General features: G+C 45.7%; 1 protein-coding gene and 1 long non-coding RNA gene across 9 annotated transcripts in view; both read right to left on the bottom strand.

The window, feature by feature from the left end:
• Nucleotides 1–519: 519 nt before the first annotated feature.
• Nucleotides 520–14,102, bottom strand: LOC146760979 (uncharacterized). Its single transcript, XR_014945678.1, has 3 exons — nt 10,384–14,102; nt 6,183–6,281; nt 520–1,279 (listed from the first exon to the last, which is right to left on the bottom strand). It is a non-coding gene; the product is annotated as an uncharacterized LOC146760979 (long non-coding RNA).
• A 3,237-nt stretch (nt 14,103–17,339) lies between these two features.
• AMOT (angiomotin) overlaps nt 17,340–22,391 on the bottom strand; it is a 55,436-nt gene continuing 50,384 nt past the window's right edge. For all 8 annotated transcript variants that reach the window (XM_015860443.3, XM_015860448.3, XM_015860445.3 and 5 more), the window contains 4 exons: nt 21,799–21,921; nt 20,937–21,169; nt 19,886–20,110; nt 17,340–18,902 (listed from right to left, as the gene is read on the bottom strand). In XM_015860443.3, coding sequence (XP_015715929.2) covers nt 18,802–18,902; nt 19,886–20,110; nt 20,937–21,169; nt 21,799–21,921 — 682 coding nt within the window. In that variant the 3' untranslated portion in view covers nt 17,340–18,801. The remainder of the gene's footprint in view (nt 18,903–19,885; nt 20,111–20,936; nt 21,170–21,798; nt 21,922–22,391) is intronic.

The following is a 22,391-nucleotide window of genomic DNA, read 5'->3' as shown; positions in this document are numbered from 1 at the left end:
ACAGCACCAGCCTTCCCTAGCAGCCCAGACTCATACTTCATGTGGTACAAAACCAATTCAAGTTGAAAACACAACTGGAGGCTTCCAGGGCTTTAAATATCCCCCAGACACCTCCGTTCTCTTTTTCAAAGCCTGAAAGTAGCTGCAAAGACTTCTGTCCCAAAGTAAGGCTAAGACTTTGAGACATTTTTTTTTCACTCATTCACTACACCCAATTCTTAGTGCATCTTCCATCTCTCAGATGATGCTTTCCAGGGAGCTCTGGCAAAAGGAGAGTCATGGATTCCTCATGGCAGTAAATAAGCTATTAAAGAGAATGAACTGATCTGTTTGAGCTTCCAGGTTTGCATTCCTCACCCTTCCACCTGTGGTCACTGTGGCACTCCCAGCTGTGGGTGAGCAGGCTGTGAAGAGCACACAGCAACCTGCCAGGCTGGGTGGTGTTTGGAGGGATGTGCATTGTGTTGGGCAGTATAACAGTAGTTATAACACACTCCCCCAGAGTTAAAGATGAAATAATTTCCTGTATGTAATACAATCTGTGCAGGAGGAAGTTGTCTGCTTCATTAGTTGTACTGAACGTGTATTTGTTTTCCTGCATTGTGCTTTACTTTCAAGTCTTATGTCTCAGTAAGATTCCCCTTGGAAATCATTGAAATTAAAGACTGAATCAAGAATGAATTAATTCTGGTCACTAATTGCAGTGCTCCCATTCTGGGGTCCTGGACAGCAGCAGAGAAGCAGCAGCAGCTCTGCCCTGGTGGGGCTACTTCAGCCAGGGAGGAGCTCAGCATTTGCTTCCAGTGCTTCTTGTTGTCCCTCTGCCTCAGAGAACACATCCAACAACTGCTGACAAGTGGTCCCTGTCCTGGGATAACCTGGGCAAGCCACAGGGTCCTGCAGAGCCCTGCCAAAGCATTTATCCTCTCTGTGTCAGTCCCGCTGCTGGGCCACATGGATTGAGCCAGCAATGCTGGTGGATAATCTGCCAGTGTGGAATTTTCCTGATCTCTAACCAGGTGGAAGGTTTCTATGCAGTTCAGGTGGTAGAGGAGGAGAAAACAAATCTGTATGCTGCCCACAAAGAAGTGTTGTCTCATACCCACACATCACGTTCTCCCTGAACTTCCAAGGTGCAGCTCCTCTACAGAGGATGCATGCTAGTGAACATATGGACTGTCAGAAGGGGGACTGAAGCTTATAAGTGTCCAGAGGCCTGGCTCGGGTCCTGGTAGCAGCACGCTTCTCTGTCTGATGTGAGTCCTACTTGTGCAGTTTGCTGTAAAAAAAAAAAAAAAGAAAAAAAAAAAAAAAAGAGTCTATGTAAAAGAAAAATGTCTTTAGTTGTTTGTGGCTTCTTACCCCGTCTGCTTGGAGAATGCTGACTTCCATGTACAGAAACTGGGACATGTCCCCCTAGAAGCTCCAGAGGGTCCTCAAGGTGCCTGTGGCAAAAAACCCAATCCAGTTCTGATGTCAGAACATTGCATGCACATGCATGTAGATATATATATATATCTACTAGTATGCATACCTATACAGGCATATGTGCTTAGGTCTATTTTCATGTAGAGACTAAACACTGTGGCAGAGTTGTACATTTGTGATGTTCTTACAGTCTCAATATTGCATAGAGAACAAGAACAGAAACAGGAAAGGAAATGGGTTTTTTGCTCCAAGCAAATAGCTACATCTCTTGACATGTATTTAACTGGGAAACGGCAGAATGATATTAAAAGAATAATAACACAGAAAAGCAAAAGCCCATTTTTCAAATTAATTAAACTTGTGTACAGCCCAGCTTCTTGGTAGACATCCTTTGAAATGCACAGAACTATTGCTCTTCCTCAAAAGCTGAATATAAAGCACATCCTTTATCTGTGCTCTCCCAGCCCACCTGCTCTTTATGGATGATTCCAGCTGCAGCCCAAGGAATTGCAGTAAAACAGTATAAGGAGGAAAGGGTGGTGGAAAGGGATGGCTCCACAGTCTCATCCCCAAGGATATCTGAGTGTAGTGCAAGTGCAGAGGCATGAGTGGAGAAGGTGCCTCAGACCACCACTTGCTGCACCAGATAACGCTGTGGTGCTTCTATCACTCTGTGGTGCTTCTGCCAGCTCCTTTCTGGCTCAGCAAATGCATATCCCTGGCCTGCAGCATATTTGCAGGGGGAAATATTGGCTTGATAATGTTTTCTAAGCGTTCTGGCAGCAGATATCTCCAACAGGGTCAGTACCCGGAAAAGGCTGTAATGATCCATCGTATATTCTGAAGGTGTCATTTGTTGGAATTGTCACTTTTATGGAGAAATCGATAGCATTTTGAAAGTGCTTTTAATGTTTTACACCACATGTACAGCTAAAGGAAAATAATGGACTTTATCCTCATTTACCAGGAATGACATGTTCCTATTGGAAACCAGAGTTTTAGAGGAACAATTTCTACATTGGATTAGAAAATAGATATTTGATATACAGATATTGAGGCATTCGATGAATATCTTATTTTCGCAGCTCATAGAGCAGTGTTATTTATTTACACCAGGCACAGCCCGCACTTCCCCATGTGCCTCCATTGCTGACAGGTGCCCCAGTGGCAGGGCCCATCCAGGCCTCTGCAGCTCTGAGGGACGGCTGCCCAGAATGATCGGCACAAAAAGGGCCAGAACTGAGGTTCTGTGAGGAGAATGTGCTTTTAATTCTGCCTCCTTTTGTAACAGGCCAGCTGAAAGCCCAGAAAAGTGAATAATTAATGTGTGAGTCCTGGGAGCAACCCTGGGCAGCACTTGCAAGGATTTCTTGGGAAGCCCGGTTTAATTGTGCCTGCTAGCTGTCTCTCAGCAAAGTCCCAGTGGCAGCACGGACACCTTGAAGGGACAAGGGAGCAGCTTGCTGAGCTGCTTTGATGTCTGGGGCTTGTCCTGGCCCTCAGGGGCCCCCAGGGGCTCCTGGCACACAACCGTGGTGATAAAGGGGGTGAGGAGAGAGAGCCAAGAGCTGCATGGAGCTTTAGAGGACGAAGAACAGAGTGGCCTGAGGTATTTCCACTGTTCTAAAGAGCAAAGCTGATGTCGTTTCTCTGGTCTTTCTGAAAACTAAGGTCGGTTTTCTGTGGAATCAAATAATCTGGGTTGGATGGGGCCTTCCAGACCCAGATCCTGACCTACCATGTCCCATCACTAAACCACATCCCAGAAACAGTTTGAGATGAGGACTATACCATGTCAGCATTCAGCCTGGCCCAAAGCTTTACCACCTTTTCTGTGAACAAATTCTTCCTCCCATCCAGTCTAATCCTCTCCTGGTACAAGCCGAGGCTGTAGAATAATGTAATTTTGTTAATCTTCAAGGTTTCGACCTTCTTCAAAAAAATTAGATTCCCCATCTCCCTTTCCTCCAAGCCAAAGTTACTAGATGCATTCAGATGAGATTCACCAATAATCTTTCTCATTTACGCTTTATGATGAACAATTTCACCTCCAGAACTCTCCTGGATCCAGATGATACTACAGCAAGGAATCAGATGAGAAGAAGCCAGTCCCTTTTGGTAGTTACACCATAGTTTACGCCACACTGCATTAAAATAATTGCACATGAGCACTGTCCCCCATCCTTGTTAAGAAAACTGAAGACTCACAGATCTGCCCTTCACCCAGTGGTGCTGCCCTGCCAGGACCGTGCTGCTGGGGCCACTAGGATGCCCTGTTGCCTTGCTGATGCTGGAGGACTCTAGAGCATTTGAGCCACAGAAGGAGGGTGCACATACTGCCAGACAGAGAAATCTGCATTTCTTTGCATCATTTCAGATGCAGGGGAAGGTTCTTTGCTCAGCCTTCAGCCCCCCCTGCTCATAAGCTCTCTGGAGCCACACTGGAACAGGAATCAACTCCCAAGAGACATTTTAAGAGTAAATAGTTCCAAGTACTTTCCCAGCAGGCAGCCAGGTCTACTGATAACAGAACAGCTTTCAAGTCGCTAGTGCTGGGTTTTAGCTGTTATTTTGAGGCTTAAGCAGTGGCTAGACATGAATGTCATAAACTCAGCAGTGGCGCTGGCATGTGTGAGCTGCTGGTGGGAGGCACCGTGGGAGCAGCAGTTTCCTCTGCTCCTGTGGGTTTCTTGGCTGGTACGATGCTGTTGCATCAATATTAACTGAGTTATAGTCCATAAATACCTACCCAGTGCCCTGGCACAGGAGGCCCCTGTGACCACAGGCATTAGGATGGCAACCTGAAGGCAGACACATTCAGAGAGGTTACAACATTCAGCAGTGAAATGGGAGCAACATCCTAAGTGAGCTGACAGCCCCAGCGCTACCTGAATTCAGTCAGTGATTATTACCAATATTCCTGAATGACACCAGTCTCCAGTCACTCTGTGCTGCTTCAGACGGTTGTTAAAACCTAGAACAAGGCTTTGTATTTGAGGCATCTTTTCTGAGGAATTCAGCCATTATGACAGAGAAGGAAACAATGTGAAGGCAAAAACACTGTGCAGTTTGAACAAGAGAATATCTGCAAGATCTGGGTAAGACGTTCACTCCCCAGCGTTACTGCAATGTGTAGTCTCCCACAGTAACAACAATATCACTTTGTATTTAAATGAGGCTTTCTTAAAGAGGAAATCACTTTAATCCACCTTCAGGAGAAAAGGGAGGTCAGTTGCCCAGGGCTTCGTGGTGAGACTCGGCAGAGATGGCAACAGATGAGGGAGCTGGGCTGCCAGCACCAGAGCCTGACTCTTGGCTGTGTCAGCCAAATTGCTGGTGATTCATTAATTCATTCAATTTTCTTCTGAATCTTCAGCAATGATGAGCTGGGGAGCTAAGGGCAGCACGGTTCCCCCAGACTGAGAGTCTAAGCAGGTTCTTCAGTTTCCAAGCTCTTGGGCAGGTTAGAAACTCATTTTTGTTGTCATATTTAGGCCCATTAGTAGCCTGTCATATAAATTATCTCTGATCCCGCTGATGATGCTTGGTTGGGCTCCAGCTCCCGACACACCACAGCGCTGCTGACAGCCGCCTGTTATTCCCAGCCAGTTGTCAGCAGATAAAAAAGTCATTACAGATTTTGTCACTGTCATTCAGTCCAGACTGGACAAATTAGGATGGAAAATATAATGTTGCATGAAAACAGAACCACTGGCTACAAGTGGTCTTTGCTTGTGCTTGCTTTCTGTGCTCACTGTAGTCGAACCAGAGGTTTTATAGACAGATAGGAGTGAAGGCAAGTTGTAGAAAAAGACCTAGGAGTCCTGGTAGACTGGTAGCACTTCTCTGCTGTGCAGGTGATTGATAGAGCCCTGGCACAAGCTGCTCAGAGACACTGTGGAGTCTCCCTGGGGATCTTTGAAAGGTTCTGGACAAGGGTCAGGACACTCTGCTCTGGGTGCCTTGGTTGAGCAGAGGATGGATCCAGAAGTCCCTTCCAGCCTCAAACATCTTGTGATGATTCTGTGATTCTGAGTCTGGGGGCTGCCTTATGGCACACACAACCACAGGTACTTCACTCTGTGTTTCAGCTGTCAGCATATGATTGCTTGCTATGGCTACAGGAGTGGGAGGGACAAAATGAAAGCTAAAAATGATGAACGTAAACATATTCTGCCTTTTAATTTATTTGTGACCAATGACTGACTCGTCATCATAATCCACTCACATTTTAAATAGCATTTTGGCATGCTTCCCCCACCTAATACAATACAGATAATTCTCTCACAATGTACCAAAGATAATGCAATTATCATGGAGTTTCCATAGACATGTTTTATATTATCTACTTAAAATAATCCGATTTCCTTGCTGTAATGTAATCTAGCTATGACTTGGTTTGCCCTAAATGAGATATATGCTTAAAGACAACTCCAAAATAATAAACAAGGGGAGGATAAATGCTGTATCATTGCATTTTGATTAAGACAATATGGATTCAGAGGAGTAGACCTAGCACTGTGTCTGGCCTGGGGAAGCATATTTGTTAATTACCTGACAGCACAGCGTGTGAGGGCATCACTGATTTCCAGGGGCAGGGAGCAAAAGTTGTACCACTGGAAGAACACGATGAGCTCTTCAGCCAGCACACAGGGGATGAGGGATGTGGGACCTGTCAATCTCCTTCTCCCCAGGACTTTTTGGGAATGAAGTTATGAAGCCTCATTCCTGAACTATTTCTTTCTGCTCCTTACCATCAGGGCCCTCGAACCAGGATCATCCTCCTGAAGCTCTTCAGCTTTTCCTTTAGTTCATCTGGCACGGTGATAAATAAGGCTCCACAAACGCCAACGCTGTCAGTGTTGGAATAAGATTTGACAATATGGTTAGCAGATTAAATAAGGATTAATAGGACTTAGCCATTGTGCTATACATGTTTACTATGGGAAACAATCTCTTTCACAGTTAGAGACGTAGGTGACCACATAAAATAACCTGTATCATACTCAGGAGTTTCCATGCAATGTGAGAAATCCCCCCTAAAATCTACTCCAGAAAATGGTTTGGGTTATTTTTTTCCTTTCTCATCCTCTAACAATCTGTCTGCCACAAAATGAAGTTACAGTTGGCTGAAAACTGGATGAGCTTTCAGTATCTATCCAGACTTCCCAGCCTGATGTTTGTCCTCTGCAACCACATCCATCCATCACTTTTTCCTCTCCTGTCTTCAAAACACTACACTGTGAATGAGCAGGAAGCATGGAAATTCAGAGGATCTATAGGGGAGAAAGTAAATCCCCTATTTATTCTACAGACCAGACTGTTGTGCAGCCAGTGTGGCACCTGTTGAGGTACATCCCTGATGGGATCTGAGTACAAGATCCTGAAGGTGAGATTCCAGGTGCAAAAGGAAGAGTGAACTTGCCGTGTTTTATATTGGTACAGGTGGAGGGACAACTTTAGCATCGGTTGTACCCATTCAAGCTTCTGAGTATTTAAGCATTTAAGTAAGTAGTTGGCTATATGAACACGGATCCCATCTCCTCATCTGCTAGATTTATGGCCGTACATAAAATTAAATACATCTCCAAAGTGGCTTAAGTGCTGCAGCGAGCGGGAAGGGACATCTCACAAGCTTACGGTCTTGGCCAAACTGTGTCTTTAAGCAGATTTTATGGCCCTCAAGGTGCCTGTATACGTGTTCCTCTAGCATGGACAAAGACCTATGAAGCCAAGAGTGGCTGAATACCCATATAGCCACTCCTCATCTCCTTTCTGTCCCCAAGGGTCACGTCTGTCCCCATTTGGTTGAGCTGCCTAAACACAGCCACCCTTCCTGGGTCTCAGTTGTGTCTCTGTCTGGCTACAGGAATTGCCTGAACATCCTCAATTAGGAAGGTACAGTTTTCTGCAGTAATCTGTTTCATGTAGTTAAATAATACACACTATAACAATCTGTTTGTAGCCCCTGCATTTACTGTATTTCTCATGCATGTTGGTTTTCTATTTTTTTTGTTTTGTTTGTTTTTCTTTAAAATTATTTTGCCACCACTGAGCTGCAGCTTCTCTGTACAGATGAAGATGCAGGAAATCCATATTGTGTTATTAATATATAGCAATTCCCAACGCAATAGGAGCTGACACATCTTGTGGCAGATACTGTTAAAGCAGCAGAAAAACCTCACATGGAAAGCAAGAGCAAACCCTATTCTGGGAAGCTTTTTGCAAGCTACCAGAGTGAAATTCAAGAGGCAGAAGTCTCTGATGGTGCAGGGAGGGTGAGTGAAATGGTGAGTGCACCCCATCCACAGCTCATTAGTGAATTAACTGCAGCCCAGCCAGGCAAGGTGCTGCCTTTAAGAGCCGTAAGAGCTAAGCCAGCTCAGATACGCTGCTTTAGCTTCTTAAATGCCAGAGATCCGCACAAAGCATCATTCACATGAGTTTTATCTCCTTAAACTCTAAACACTCTAATAAAAACGCGATTTAAAACTTTGGAAAATAGGAAAAAGAAGCACTCAAAAGCGGATAAAACAGATTCAGCTGAGCAAATCTGCACACACATGGAACACTCATCCCGTATGTAGCTCACTGGTTTTATCTTATAAATTCTCAAATAACATGAATTAGTGCTGAATGCAGAACAAGAATCTACATGATAAAGTGCAATAGCAAAAAGAAATCCCTAGACTCTAAACAAATCTGCCTCCTGTCCTGCTCTGTTCTGCAAACACAAGCTCGTTTCACCTTTGAATTACAGCGCCTGGTACACAGGACGTCGGGGATGTGATTTCATTATTTCACCAAGGGAGGATCATAAAACCTGGTTTTACAACAACCATATATTGCCTGAAAAATGCCTGGAGAAGAGATGGGCCCACTGCCACCTTCCCTTCTCAAGACGATGAAATGGATTTCATCAGGTGGAGAATACTTATTAACTTCTTCTGAACAACTGGCATGGTTGGGCTGGCACAGGGACGGGCTTAGAGGGATGCTGGAGGACACGTCCTTGCAGACAGTGTCCCATGGTGCCCAGCTCAGATGCTCCATCCCTGCTGCAACAGTCAGCGCTGCACTTATACACCATGGGGGCAGCTCTGGGGGTACTCAGAGCCACCACTGCTCCCCCCACAACCTTACTAATAGCTGAGGTATGATGGAGGCACTCGGTGCACGCTGGCGGTGAGACAAGCCACCCTGAATAATTCACAGTGCCTTTTCTCCAGGCATCGAGCAAAGCACCTCTTATTTTTCACTGCTTTTTATTGTGCATGTGAGAGACTCTAAATTACAGCTACCGGTACCTTAATTTCTTTAAAAGTAACTGCCTGTGGGGTGTGATGAATATAATTTACTTTCTTTCTTCTAAGTTAAATAATCTTTGCATTGGTGCAGATCTCCAGCAGAGAATCTGACACCGATAGACGAGGAGACACTTTCCACACTTCTACAAGTGCAACTCAAATATATATTGACAGTAGAAATGATTTCCAACCTGCAAATGAGTCAGAAAGACATGAAATATGCTGACAGATGTCCTGGACTTTTATATTAATGGTATTCCCAAGTTTGCTCTTGGGAAGCAACAATGAAGAACAATGTCATGGAGCATGACGGTGTTTTCTCTGAGGTTACCATTTAATCTGGGTCAGGAAACACCATCACCCAAGACTTTGGTTTCACATTTACATACGGGCAGAAGCATGTGGGATGGAGTAAGGAGTTACAGAGACCTGAACCTCAGTCCCTTTCCTCAGCTGTTCCCCCACAGGTGGGTTTGAACAGATCCAGGCTGTGTTCCCAGCTATGAACAAGTTTTGTTGTTGTTTTTATTATTATTATTATCAGCAAACCCTGCATCCCCTGAAGCCTCATCCTTCACAACTAGATTTTCTTCCTTGCCTCAGGTCTCATTACACTCGCTGCCTCCTCCTATTCTGTTCTGCGCTGCAGGTAATTGTATCAACGTTCTTACTCATAACTGCAGCACAGACAAAATGCTGCTTTGTTCCCTGTGCTGAGGATTGACTCTGGCTATTACTTCCTCATCCTTCCTTTGATCCAGAAGGTACCACAGCTCTGGAATTCATCTGAAAGAGGCATTTATTTCCTTAAGATACATATCTGGTAAGGGGTGGGAGGTGCTCCCTTTGGTGGGGCATTACCATGGCACCTTTGGGGTTGCTTCGCTCCAAATCAAGGCACAGCTTGAGGAGAAGCCAAGATTAAATAATGTTGGTTGCTGCCTAGAAATGGGAGAGGAACTGATTGAAATAATCTGCTAAGATGGACATAAAATTAGGGCCAGTCCATCCAGGCTATAACTTCCATGCACACAAACCACAGACAGCACCAGCAAACTCCTACCTGCTCAAGCAGGCAAACACACATCGTTATGTTCAGTAATGCAGGTGACCCACATTGCCACATCGGTCAGAACCACCAAACAGCTTTTAAAAAGACATTAGCAATTTCTGGAGCAATCCTGCAGCCATATTTCTGTGTTATTTCCTTGAGCAATTGTCATGTATTTGGGCTATTTCCAGGCTGGCAGGAGGGCTGGTAAGGCAGTAACGTAGCAGGTTATCAGCTATGCTGCTTTATAAACTCTCTGCGTTATCTACAAGCAGATCTTTATTCTGCAGAGAAGCTGGTGCATGCAGGCACAGCGGGCTGCAGGGTTATCGCACGTACCGCACCGCTGCTCATCACGGCCTATCTGCTTTACCACCAGGAAAGGACTCAGCCAGAACCTTCCCATAACTTTGTGCAAAGGCTGAATGCAGACTGACGGCATCTGTGAAGATGCCACTTTTAGCATGGCATCCTGTCCACAACAGCCCAGACAGTGAACTCCAGGATGGTTCTTTAGCATTGCCAGACCACAAGCCAGGCCAGACTACATGTGTGCCTGTTTGGATGGAAGAAGACTGGAGATTAGATGCAGCTTACCCTTCAAGGAAGGCTACTTCTGGATTGCAAAAGCAATTAATTGCCATCCCTTCTGAGCAGGCCATGTCCTCCTGCACCATCCATTTTGTACCCTGGGACAGAAAAGGGTGAGTTAGTAGAGGGGAGCCTGGCACTCATCCTAGTGAGAAAACATGTCTATCTTGTGTATGTGTACATATATACATACATACATACACAGGTGTCTTGAGCTTGATAACCATCTTTTTATGCACTTGCATCCATGCAGTGACTTTCTGAAACACCCTGGGGGCTCATACACTCATGCTCATGCCTTTGCCTGTATGTGGCATGTGTGAGATGGGATGCTGCCTTGGTGGTGCTGGAGTTAGCAATGGCCAGACGCTCTATGGGTTATGGGATGACAGAGAGCAGCATCAGCACCACCAGCAGCTCACAGCAAAGACGGGCTCTATCCCTCACTCACCGACCCAGGCTCATTTTCATGTGTTCAGGAGAAACAAAAATGCCACTTATCAGCACGGAAGCCCAGCGTCCCTCTCCCTTGTGTTCCAGGGTTAAACACACATACAAAAAAAGGGAGAGCAAGAAAGTGAGTTCTGGTTTTGTTGCCATAGCAGCCTGCTGGAGTATTTAGACTGATAGCATTTGTAACAATTCAACAAAGGGTACCGTATCTTTGGGAAATGGGAGCAGATGTAGCATTGCCTGCCATATGCCGCCGCGAAAAAATCTATTGGCAGAGGAGACATCGTCGGAGAGAAAGCTGAACCACATTGTGCAGTGCAAAATGTCGCTTTCCCTAGATTACAGGGTAGGGATATAGAGCAGAGCAAATTGTGCTCACGTATATAGTTGTCACAAGGCATTGCTGGGGCCCCGGGGCCGCTGCTGTGGGTAAGAAGGTGCCTTAGCTGCCCTCTGCTACTTGATGGGCTGCCACACGCTCCAAAGGAAAGGCTGCTAACATTATAAGTTAATTAACCCTCCTTAACTAGTAACAAAGGAAGCAATTGCTTTTATTTCAAACCCTCGCACCCCACATGGAGGAAATCCAGGTAAACCAGGGAAATGGTGGAATACCTCTTTAAGAACTACGTTAAGAGCAAAAAAGCCATAGTCTCCAGCAAGCCGTGCAGCGATGGTGCATTATCTGCTCAGCTCCAGGTTCACCTGAGGTTTCAGCAGCAGCGTGCAGAGCTGCTGCCACGTGCAATTAACACCCGCCGTTATTTTTACAGACGGTTCTCTGGCTTTGTTCCCTAATTCACGCACACCAAGCAGAGGTGGCAGGTCGTCCTACAGAGCACCTCACAGTGAAGACTTCTGCTTCTTTCCCTGCCACATCCCATAGGAGGGCATCAGCCTCTGAGCAGGTTGAAGCTGGGTAAGAAGCGGCTATTTTCACATTTACAGCCATATTTCAGCTGTTTCTTTGTGGCACGAAGGGGCTCACGCTCCTGCCTTGGCAGCCTCGCTCCTTGGAAGCCACAGTTCAGGGCTTCTGAATTTTAAGCTGCTTGGGAGAACGGGGATAATTAGCAATGAGGCCTATGTATTAAGAACATGCAATTAAAACGCACTGGGCTGCAATTTATGTCTCACCCTTCTGTGTACAACAATTAATGTGGAGAGAGGCCGTGCATAGCAGAGCAGTGTGCGGGCAGGGGATACCAAGACACCAAACCCAAGCATAGGAGCCACACTGTACCCCTACACCCAAATACCAGCTCAGTAGGAAGGAGGGCGTTCAGGGATATTCCCTGTACCTGCAGTGCTCAGCAAAAGCCTCGATGCATTTGCAATAGCCCATCTCTCTCCTCCAGAAGCGTTGTGGTTTCCAGCCAGCTCTGCTTATAGTTGTCAGCCTCTGTTTGCCAAGGGGAGCATCCCTGCCAGCAGCTGCGGGCAGCAGGGCAAGCAGCGAGTGGTGGCCAGGGCCGGTGTCTTGGCATCTGGCTGCTGTGAAAGATGTAATTAGCAGCAATCATCACACACCAGCAGCAGCACACTGAGAGCCGGGTGAGTCTGCACGCTGGGCAAGGGGATGTCTGCCTTCAAGTGAGAGAAGCGACAGCAACATGGAGATGAATGCAATAAGTGCTGTCAAAGGAGACAGCACTTACTGTGTTACTGGTCATTCCTCTCGCCTTGATGCTGAATGAACCTCCAGCTTCAGGGAAAACCTCTTGTGCACCAGAGAAACCCAGTCCTGCACCTGCTGGGCTGCAAACAGAGCTGCAAACAAACAGAGCTGCAAACAGAGCCCCGCAGGACAAGGGCCCACCACCTCCACCGCTCCGTCCCTGCTCTGTAGCCGAGCGCCACCTGGCGGCATCCGGCCGCTCTGATGCCGGAGCTCTTTGCTCTGTCGGTGTGTTTGTTTTTGGGCTTCACATCTCCCATAATTAAAAAAATACGGGTGATTTCAGCCCAGCCCTGTGTCTGTAAGATAAACATCGCTTTCTTTCCCCAGCGGCTTCTACACAAAAGGAAAAGAGGCAGGAGGTTGAAGCGAGCTCTGAGATGCTTTGTTAGGGGTTTATTTGCTCTGGGCGCTGGGGGATGGCTGCGGCCTCCTTAAAACAAAGGCCAACCCCACACACATGTATGGGGAAAAAAGCGGCAGTGAAATGTTTAACGTTACCCTGAGAACAATTACCGCCATATGGCACGCCCCAATTATGGTACTATTAACTTTAGTTCTCTGGAAATACAGTGATTAATAATACTAATAATTCCGCTGACCTCAAAGTAATTGCAGAACATTAAGGGAGAAAACTGTTTCTCGTTATGCAATCCGCAGTCCTTCTGTTTGCTCTGTTTTTTGGAGCCGGGCTGTCCCTGCCCTGGGGATGGCACTGGCAGGGCAGGCCCAGGAAGCAGCTTTTTTTCCCCAAGAGGTGACATTCCCGGAACAATTTGGTGTTTAACAATTGGTCTGTGTGAGCCATCACCCCATCACCACACACCCTGCATCCGACAGGCTCCGGCGTCCTGCTGAACGTGTTGCATGTACACATCCATGCAAACCTTGCACTTCAGAGGCTTGTACTTCTCTTGGCAAAGGATCAGTGGAGGTTTCCCTCACAAGTTTTCCTCTAACACACAAAGTGGAGATTATCTCCTTCAATCACTTCCCTAGATCTAACCATCACCCCGAAGGAGCCTTTGCAAGGCCAGTCATTTGCTGCCATCACATTTTACTCTTTCTTGCAAAATCTGGAGCAGTGTTTCAAACTACATTACATGTACCCACTTTGTTTTTCTTGGGGAGCAGGAAGGGAAGGCAAAAAACCTGCTCCTACAGAGGTTAACCTTTCAATCTTTTTCTCTTCTAGGCCCCAAGCCTTGGCATGCTGAGGGAGATGCATCTGTGATGCACCTGAAAGACATACCTGCAACAGCCTCTGATGGATGGTGATGTCCAGGAGGCCCAGTCAGCACGTTCCCTATGGAGACAGGGGGATGTGGAAACCCAAACCAATGCTGCACAGAGCCGAGTCCAGCCAGGCTCACTGCGGGCTGTTTGGCAGCAGCTTCCTCCCAGCTGGGCTGCTACCAGGGTGCTGGTTGTGAGATGTCCAAACACTCCGCTCACACCCATTTGCAGATGGGCTGCAGTTGGTTTGCTAAATAACCTGGCTATTAGCAAGTTTCTGTAGCTGCACTGGGCTTTTGTTGTGTTTTTGGATGTCAAAACAAAAAGAACAAAAAAAAACACCCAACATCAAAGGACCAATACCTGAACAGAAAATGTGTTGGTCTGCTGGAGATGCTTGGTCTGGTCATGGAGAACATCCACAACTTCAGGCTGCTCACATGAGGTTGGACGCGGGCTTCTGAAAAGCACTGCAGCAGCCAAAGGAGAGATGATGGGCAGAGGCTCTGCAGCTGCAGGCTGCTGTAAGCAGCGCTGTTGGTCTGATGATGAAATGAGGGAAGTCTGCAGCTCTGTGTGCAGCTGCAGCCTGCTCAGAGAGAGATCACTGACAGCTGAGGGAAGAGACTGGAATGAACACATTATCTTGCAAAATCTCCTATCGGGTGAAAACATGAAGACGGATGCCATGAGGCAGCGAGAACTACATGAGGTGATTATGTTTGGTTCATGATCAATAAGGTCTTCATATCTACGAAATTAATCATAAAACAGGCTGATCAATGGGAAAAAAAATGGAGAACGCAGGGTCTGTTTGTTAAAAACACACAGGATACTTTTATAGCTAGCTGCAAACATACTGACAGACATTATAAAGTATCTTCATACATACTGAAACTCGCTTTTTCCTTCCTAGCCTTAATCTTCTGAAAGCCTCAAAGACGGTGCTGTTGGAAGTCAGACTCTAAAACAAACTTAGAGTAAGGTCTTTTTGAAAAGAAATGTATTTTCTTCATAAATACAGTACAATTACATTTTACAATGTCTTTTTTTTAACTTTCTAGACATAAGAATGCTAGCCTTTAAAAAACAGTTCCTATACAAATACATGGAAGAGAAGCCCGCCCCACAGCCCCCACCCCAGCCCCAGCCGTGCCAGCCCCAGAGGCAGGGGATGCCCGAGCACCCCGGGGCTTTGCCGTCCCCACTGCCCCTGTTCATGGGGCCACCATTCTGTAAGCAATGGAACAGCACATCCTTCAGCCACAGTTATCAGGACTCGCGGCATGTGTACCAGCAGTGGTTCCTGTGCTGTCCTGGCTCACGGATGCGGTCAGCACGCTCAGCGCAGGCTCATGGAGCAGGAGGTATCCTTGGAAATGATTCTGGCCTAAAGCCTCGCAAGTTCCCTTCTCTCAGGCAGCCTCAAAACCAAAGCAATGCTAATGCTATGGCCTCGCACTCTTCCAATTGCAACTAACATGCCTGCAGAGGCACAGAGCACATTGAATTTTAGCTCCCTGCCAGCATTTGCTTACCTCAGCCACCCCCTGCAGCCTCCTGGGGAGCAGCTCAGATCCCCAGGGGTCCCCCAGACCTCAGTGATGGCTGTAGACCGGGAGCTGCCAGGCAGGAGATGCTCAGAGTTAACAAAGGAGAACAGGCCAGCTGGGAAGAAAAGCCCCCCAGCCCCAGCCTGGCCCTGAGCATCACATCTCAAAGGAACTGCCTGAGGAAAGGACTTGTGAGTTCGGCCATTCTGTAAGTAGGGAAAGGAAAGAGGGAAAGTAACTACGTTTGATTTTCTTGTTTTGTTCTACAAAGAAGAATATGTGGCTTTTTATTTTTTTATAAAAGCTACAATTCTGTTTCTAAGATCCGAGTTTAAGAAAAACTCTTAGTCTAGAATTTTGGTTTGCAAAGAAAGTCATTGCAATCCCTGTGTTAAAAATCACGTCCTACTAGAAACAAGCTCTACCGAAGGAAAAGGAACCAGGTGTGCAGTTTGTCTCCTTAAAGCGGTTTCTCTTTAAAAACAAAGTAAAAATCTGTACAGGGAGACTGAGGACTATAGTACACATCTTCCTCGGAGAAAGCAGCGCTATTACATTCACATGAGGGTGGCTCTGAGGAAGCTCGAGGGGAGGACTACATTCCTGATGGCTGCGTTTGTCAGCACGGGAAGATGACCTCGAACTTCCCCGTTAAAAGTTTTGGGGGTTTTGTTTTTTTGGGAGAAATCAAAACCTTAAAGCAGGGTAAAGAACCCGGCTGAAGGAATGTGAAAATGCATCATCTGCTTCCAAACTGACTGCCATTGGCATGGATCACTGCACTCCTGATGGCTTGGACTGTCAGACTGCCTGGCTGCCATGTCCAGAGGAGACAGTCACTGTGCAGAGCCTGTCCTTCACTCACAGAAGGCTCTTACGTCCTATTTTTTGTTCGTAAAAATAGGATGAGGTGGAGTTCAGTTTGAAAACACTGAGTGACAGAGAACAAACAAACTATTTTACCTTGCCCAGCCAAACAGCCAACAACGACTGTGGAAAAACAGTCTTATAAAACACATAGTATCTGTAAATGAGCAAAACGTTCCTAGACATTGTGGAATCGACGTGGATCAGGTAAGCTACAACTGTTTATCCAGAGCCCTGCACCTGCAGAACTTCTTTCTCACTGCTAAGAAGCACTTGTAAAAATGGAATATCATTTTTCCTGACTTTAAAAGAACAGAAAAGCGCTCCAGCATCTTTTCCTCTCCTCTCACAGACACCCCAGTGGCATCCCATCTCCCTTTCTGTTCAGCCTAAGCCCAAACCACAAAATATAATACAGAAAATGATGCTGGAATGATAGAAAGATGAACATAGTGGCCTAACGAGAAAAGCTTCTCCTGCATTTCCAGCAGAGGAGGAAGAGAAATCACTCAAAATCATCAGAGTGGGCACTACTTCATATCATGGGATGAAATTAAGAGAAATTAAACGTAAAGAAGGAGAGCAAAGAGGCTGTGAGTAGTTTGTCTAGAAAGGGGTGGAAAACTAAATCAAACTGATTATTAGAATACAGTTAGGGAAGGTCTACTGTACGCTGCAGAGCAGTGTAGAGCCATTAGGCAGAGACAGTGCAAGCCTTGAAGTGCAGCTCTGAAGCACATCACGTGGCAAAGATGGAAGGGAGACTGGGCAGCCTGCTAGAGAGGCCCCTGGTAACGCCAGGCCACTTAGATTTCACCTAAATATTGTACATCATGTGTATTTTGCCACCTGTGCCTTCTGTGGGCTCAGAGTATAGGCTGAGGGATACTAACAAGCAGGAGATTTGCTAGAAGCGATGGGAACTGTTTGCCTTGCTTTTCCAAGTGACTACCGCTGGAAGACAAACAGAACCCAACTCAGGGCTCATCGTTAGGCACTGCTACGTTACCTGTGCAGCAGGGAGAAGGCACTTCCCTTCAGCTCCCACCCCTCCATGGTAACATTCACATTACACCTGTCAAATGGTAAGGCCATTTCAACTGGACACCTCATCAGTAGTGTCAGCTAAGTAGGAATTGAGGACATTCACTAGCTGTTGCATGATTAATTGCTGATTTTCCTTTTTTTTTTTTTTTCTTTTTCTGAAGTGAAATGATCTGAAATAAAAATCTGGCTAGTCTAACATTGCCCAGAAAGCAGAGGCTACCCAGGTTGCTGACCTGTGACTACTGGCTAATCAAACATCTTAACATTCAAGTAAAAAAAGATTTTAATAGAAATTAATATTGAACTGTTTGAACGCAAAGACACTAACAAAAATACTCAAACATTTAAGTCTACTGGTCTTAGTATTTCCTTACAGCATCTGCAACCAAAGCACTGCTGCGTTCTTGCTAGTCCCCAGGGATCTGAGAACCTGACAATTAGGATGTGTAACTTCCTTCTATAATGCCTCTGGGTCTTTATTCAAGCTGCCTTCTCCAGTTAGTTAAAGAAAAAGTATTTTGGAAGGACAGAATTTGCCACCTGAAACTTTACACACAGCTCTTGTTTAAACCTCTACCTCAGAGGCTTTGCTACGTAAAAAAGAATCTATTATCTCCCAGAACCCAGGATGTATAAAGGAGGGCATGGGAAGGATAGAGAAGCCTGCTAAGGACACAGTAGGTTAAGTCATAACACTGGAAAGCAACAGGGCTTGCCACCTGTACTACTGTAAACTGGGGGAAGTTCCACTAACGCCAATGAAATTACAATGGCAGAAATCTGACCTAACAGATCAGGACTGGGTCAGCAAAATGTCCTTGCTTAATTTATGTAAAACATGAATGCAATATATTACTTACTATCCACGGTATAAATTATTGAACAAGTACTTACGGATAAGACTACAGCAATTTTTTTCGATGCAACTGAAAATGTGAAATGTTACATTTAATCACCGGAGTCTTTTTCTTTTAAGACATAATACAGTCTGGAAAACAACAAGTTACCGTACTGAAAATTGAAGTCTTTCCAGGCTATGGATGAGAAATAACAATTCTTACTCAGAGTGAAAAGATAAAACTCCCTTCATCATAGCTCAGGTTTATGAAAGCTTCTCAGCTTGGGAACACCTGCATCCTGAAACCATCAAGTGATGCTCCCAACTAAGCCCCTGGCTCCATCACTACAAGGCCATTCTGCCCCTCTTACTGTGTTCACATTGGACAAACCACCAACAGCTGTGAGTTGGTGCTTCTGCTTGAGAGACAAGACTTTAAAAATACTGATATGAAATACAAGATGTAGTGCACCTCAGTTCTTGACTTTTATCCAGACATTACCAGATCCAGTACTCAACAAATAAGGGGGATACTTTCAAATAACAAGCACTGTGGATTTTTTTTTTCTTTTTTTTTTTATAATTTAGAACAAATTATAAATTAACCTGTCCATACTTTTGAGACATAATATACAAGAGCAAACGGCTGAGTGTTCTTTTATTACTCAGGTACTACAATTTTTTCCCAATAAAATTGTCTTTAAAAAAAACTTCTTGCTATTGAATCCCAAGCTCAGATCCGGTACGGGCTTTCAGATGAGGTATTCTACCATCTCTCCATCGGGGAGGTCCTGCCCCATGGACTGAACAGGGGCTTTTCTTTCGAGAGTGCTGGAGTGGAAGAGTGGCCCATCTATGTGATGAGGGAAAACAAGAGAAACGATCACAGCTGTAACTTCAATCACAGATGAACTGTGAGCACAGGATCAGAAAAGTGAGGTTAACATTATAAGCCATATTCTGTCATTGGCCAAAGGACAGCAGTTAGTATAAAACCCGCAATTCTTCAAATATTTAAGATATTTTCTGAAATTCCCTCTCAGTATCTCTCATGGATACACAACAGCATGTAAAATGGGAGAAACTTCACTTGAACTAATGCAGCCAGTGTACACTTTCACCACAAACAAAACCTGTTCCCCTGATTCCCTCAATGTAAAACGTACAGCAAACCAGCCAAATTCACTCTTCCATAAAGAACAACATAATTGTAATGTGTCTGCAAGTAGAAGAGGCAAAGTTGTGTAATCTGCATTGATTTGGCAGAGTGGACTGGAAAACGAGCAGCTCTTGCCAGCTCAGAGCTCTGTGGGAAGCAAATTCAGCTTCTGCGATAGTCACTGTCAGTGTGATCGACTTGCACCACTGCTGAAGTTGGTCCTGCAGTGGGACAGTGAAATAATGAGACAGTTCTGTCATGGCAGTTACCCTTCCTTCTTCTGTCTCCCCCTTAACTGAGGCCACTTTGCTCTGAAAACCCAATAAAACATGATGGCCAGTTTCTACAGCTCATTTTCATATGCTATTTAAAGCCCACGGACCACTCTCAACTTTCTTCAGAGGTGACTTGCATATATACCTGCTCCATCTCTTAAATCATGCTGTATCTCTCTACCCAGTGTGTCCATGCTTATTGAACCACTCTGAAGGCATTATTTTTTTCTTCAGAGTGTTTGACATTTCTCAGAACAGGGCCAGTCTTGCCTCTGAAACCCACAACAAGTAAAACCCAGCTTTCCTGAACAGAAGAAGGGACAGCAGAGCCTGCCCATGGAGCAGAACTGCTAGTAAGCCAGTGGCAAGGGCCCTTCTGGGAGAGCAGCTGAGCTTCCTTACCTGTTTTCTCAGCACTATAGGGCAGGCTGGCACTGGGGAGTCGTCCTGGTGTGGGAGCTGCAGGGGAAGGTGCAGCTTTGCTTTGCTCGTTCCCTCGGTCAGTCTGGGTGCTGCAGTCCCGGCTGCCTGTTTTAGAGTGGGCTGACAGCAACGGGGTGGAAGGAAGGACAGGAGAGGGCGTGGAGGGAATGGATTCGGAGCGATACTCTGTTCCCAGCAGAACACCTTTGTGGAAAAAGGGAAGGAAATTTCACAATCCCAAAACACTGACTGGAATCAGTTCTGCCCCTCTCTGTACTACTTGCTCTAGGATTTGCACTTCAGCTGTCAGCTCTCATTTACCTTTCCATAGCTCCTTTCACCACTTGGTGCTGAAGTACCTGGAGAGTACCAGTGTTCTCATGTTGCTGCATGCAAAGATTAGTGAGCTGGCACTATCATCCTACTTCCCTGACTCTGAGCAGTTGCTCAGTTGCAGATGGATAAATCTGCACACCCTGAAATCAGCTGCAAGAGATTCTCATTTACTTATCAGAAACTCAGGGAAGACTCATGGGTCCAACTTCTTTAGAGAAAGAAAAACATCATCTAAGATTCCCTTTGATACAATTTCCTTTCTCCAAACAATAGTGCCGAGCCATTCCAGACAGAAGTCATGTTAGTGCAGGCACAGCTCTACAGGATGGCAATCCTGATCTGTATCTCTGCTGGCTGAAGGAGACTTTACACCCTCAGACAGCTGTAACAGCCCAGCTGAAAGCAAGTGCCTGGGAACTCTGAAAACCAGATCTCAAATACTGCTTTTATCAGGTACCAAACCAAGTGGGAATTAAAGCTGAACAATTTTCATGACTGAGCTTGGATATCACTGCTTCCCCAAAAATGATTAAAGCAAGCAGCTGCTGCAAGTGTGTTCCATTCTGCTTGCAGGCAGTTTTCCTGCATGCTAAGCCAGTCAATCTGTCTGTCAGATATCTACTTTCTGCTGTTCCTGCCTCCCCTATAGGCAGAGACTGGCGTATCTTAATCACCACCATTATTTAAAAATTACCTAGGCTGCCTTTCCAGCTCTTGTCCTCCCTCTTCTCTTCCAGGATGGGAGTGCTGCTCAGCGTGGATGAGTGGGACAGCAAGCCCGAGCCAGCATTTGAGATTGACATCAGTGACTTGGCAGGCCTCATGGAGGAGAGCTGGTCCGTCTTACCAGGCTCCTTCCGGGAGCGCTGCTGCAGGACTTTGATCATGGCGTCCTTCTCAATGATCTGAGCATGCAGAGTCTTGATCCTTTTTGAAAAGGACAAAGGACAACAACGTGCTTCAACTTCCGTCACTTTGGACTGAGGCCTCAGCACCCCACAGCTGTGACTAGAACTCCCCTGGGCATTCAGGTAGGCATGGAGTACTGGCTGCTCTCTGACACTCCATGGCATCATGTATGAGGCCTCCCCTGTATCTACATACAAAACTTCACTGAGACACCCCCTCACCTTTGGCTACTGGAAGCTGCTCTAAACAGGCAAGGAAGATGCTCTGAAGCAAAGCTGAGAGTTATGGGTGGGACACGAGGCCAAAAAAACAACAACAAAAGAATATTCACAAAGTCTGGGGAGTCCGCAGCAAAAAATCCCTGCGATTTCCCCTGGGGAAAAACAACTCTGTGAAACAATAAAGAAGTGACTGGAACTTGGGGTCTGATGAAGACGGCCTGAAAAGAGGGGAATAAGCTAGGCACTAAATTGAAATACAGGTTTTGCATTGCTGTGCAGTTACTTCCTTGGTCAAACAAATGTCTGGCATTCTACGTTGTTGTGACTGGTGAAGACACGTGAATTTCTGGTTCTGAGGCATCCACCTGAATAATTCATTTAAAATCCTTGTCCTAAAGTAGTCAAATAGGGCAAACTGCATTTTACCTTCCTTCCATGTCCAGACACCTCCTGTTGGCAAGCAGGATCTCTTCCTCCTCCTTCTGAATGCGAGCTTCCAGCGAGGTGTCATAGCTAGGGTTAGGTGAGTGGCTGATCACTGTTGTGTCCCTGGGAACAAGCAGAAGAGCAGATGAAGGGCAAGCTAAGCATGCTGTTTTCCTCCTAGCTGGCTCAGAGTCTTTTGAAAATCCCACTCCCAGGCGTAATGAAAGTATATGCAAATAATACTAACAGTCAACTTGCTGTCTATCTCAGGCCAGTCTATGATCTAACTGATGCACTGTGCTAACTTAAACAGATGGATGGGGCAAATCCAAGGGGAGAGATGGGAAAAGATAATATAAAATGTTAGTCACTTCTCTTCATCTGAAAAAGTACAAACTTTGCTTCAGAAGCAAGATTTTTTCCCTTCTCTTCCAAGAAGTGGGTATCTGAGTATCGAAGGGAACTACGCATTAAAGTTTCTTCAGCATTTCTAAGCAACTTGATCCAAAAAACTTAAGAGTGGGCTGAAAACAGTTTAAGATCAATAAGTGCCTGACGTGAACACTGTAATGGCTGTTCATTCCATTAACCAA

Source organism: Coturnix japonica, chromosome 4 (assembly GCF_054131305.1).
Source record: "Coturnix japonica strain WE chromosome 4, WE-NBRP24, whole genome shotgun sequence".
In the NCBI taxonomy this organism is placed as follows: domain Eukaryota; kingdom Metazoa; phylum Chordata; class Aves; order Galliformes; family Phasianidae; genus Coturnix; species Coturnix japonica.
This window is presented reverse-complemented; position numbering and strand designations above follow the sequence as displayed.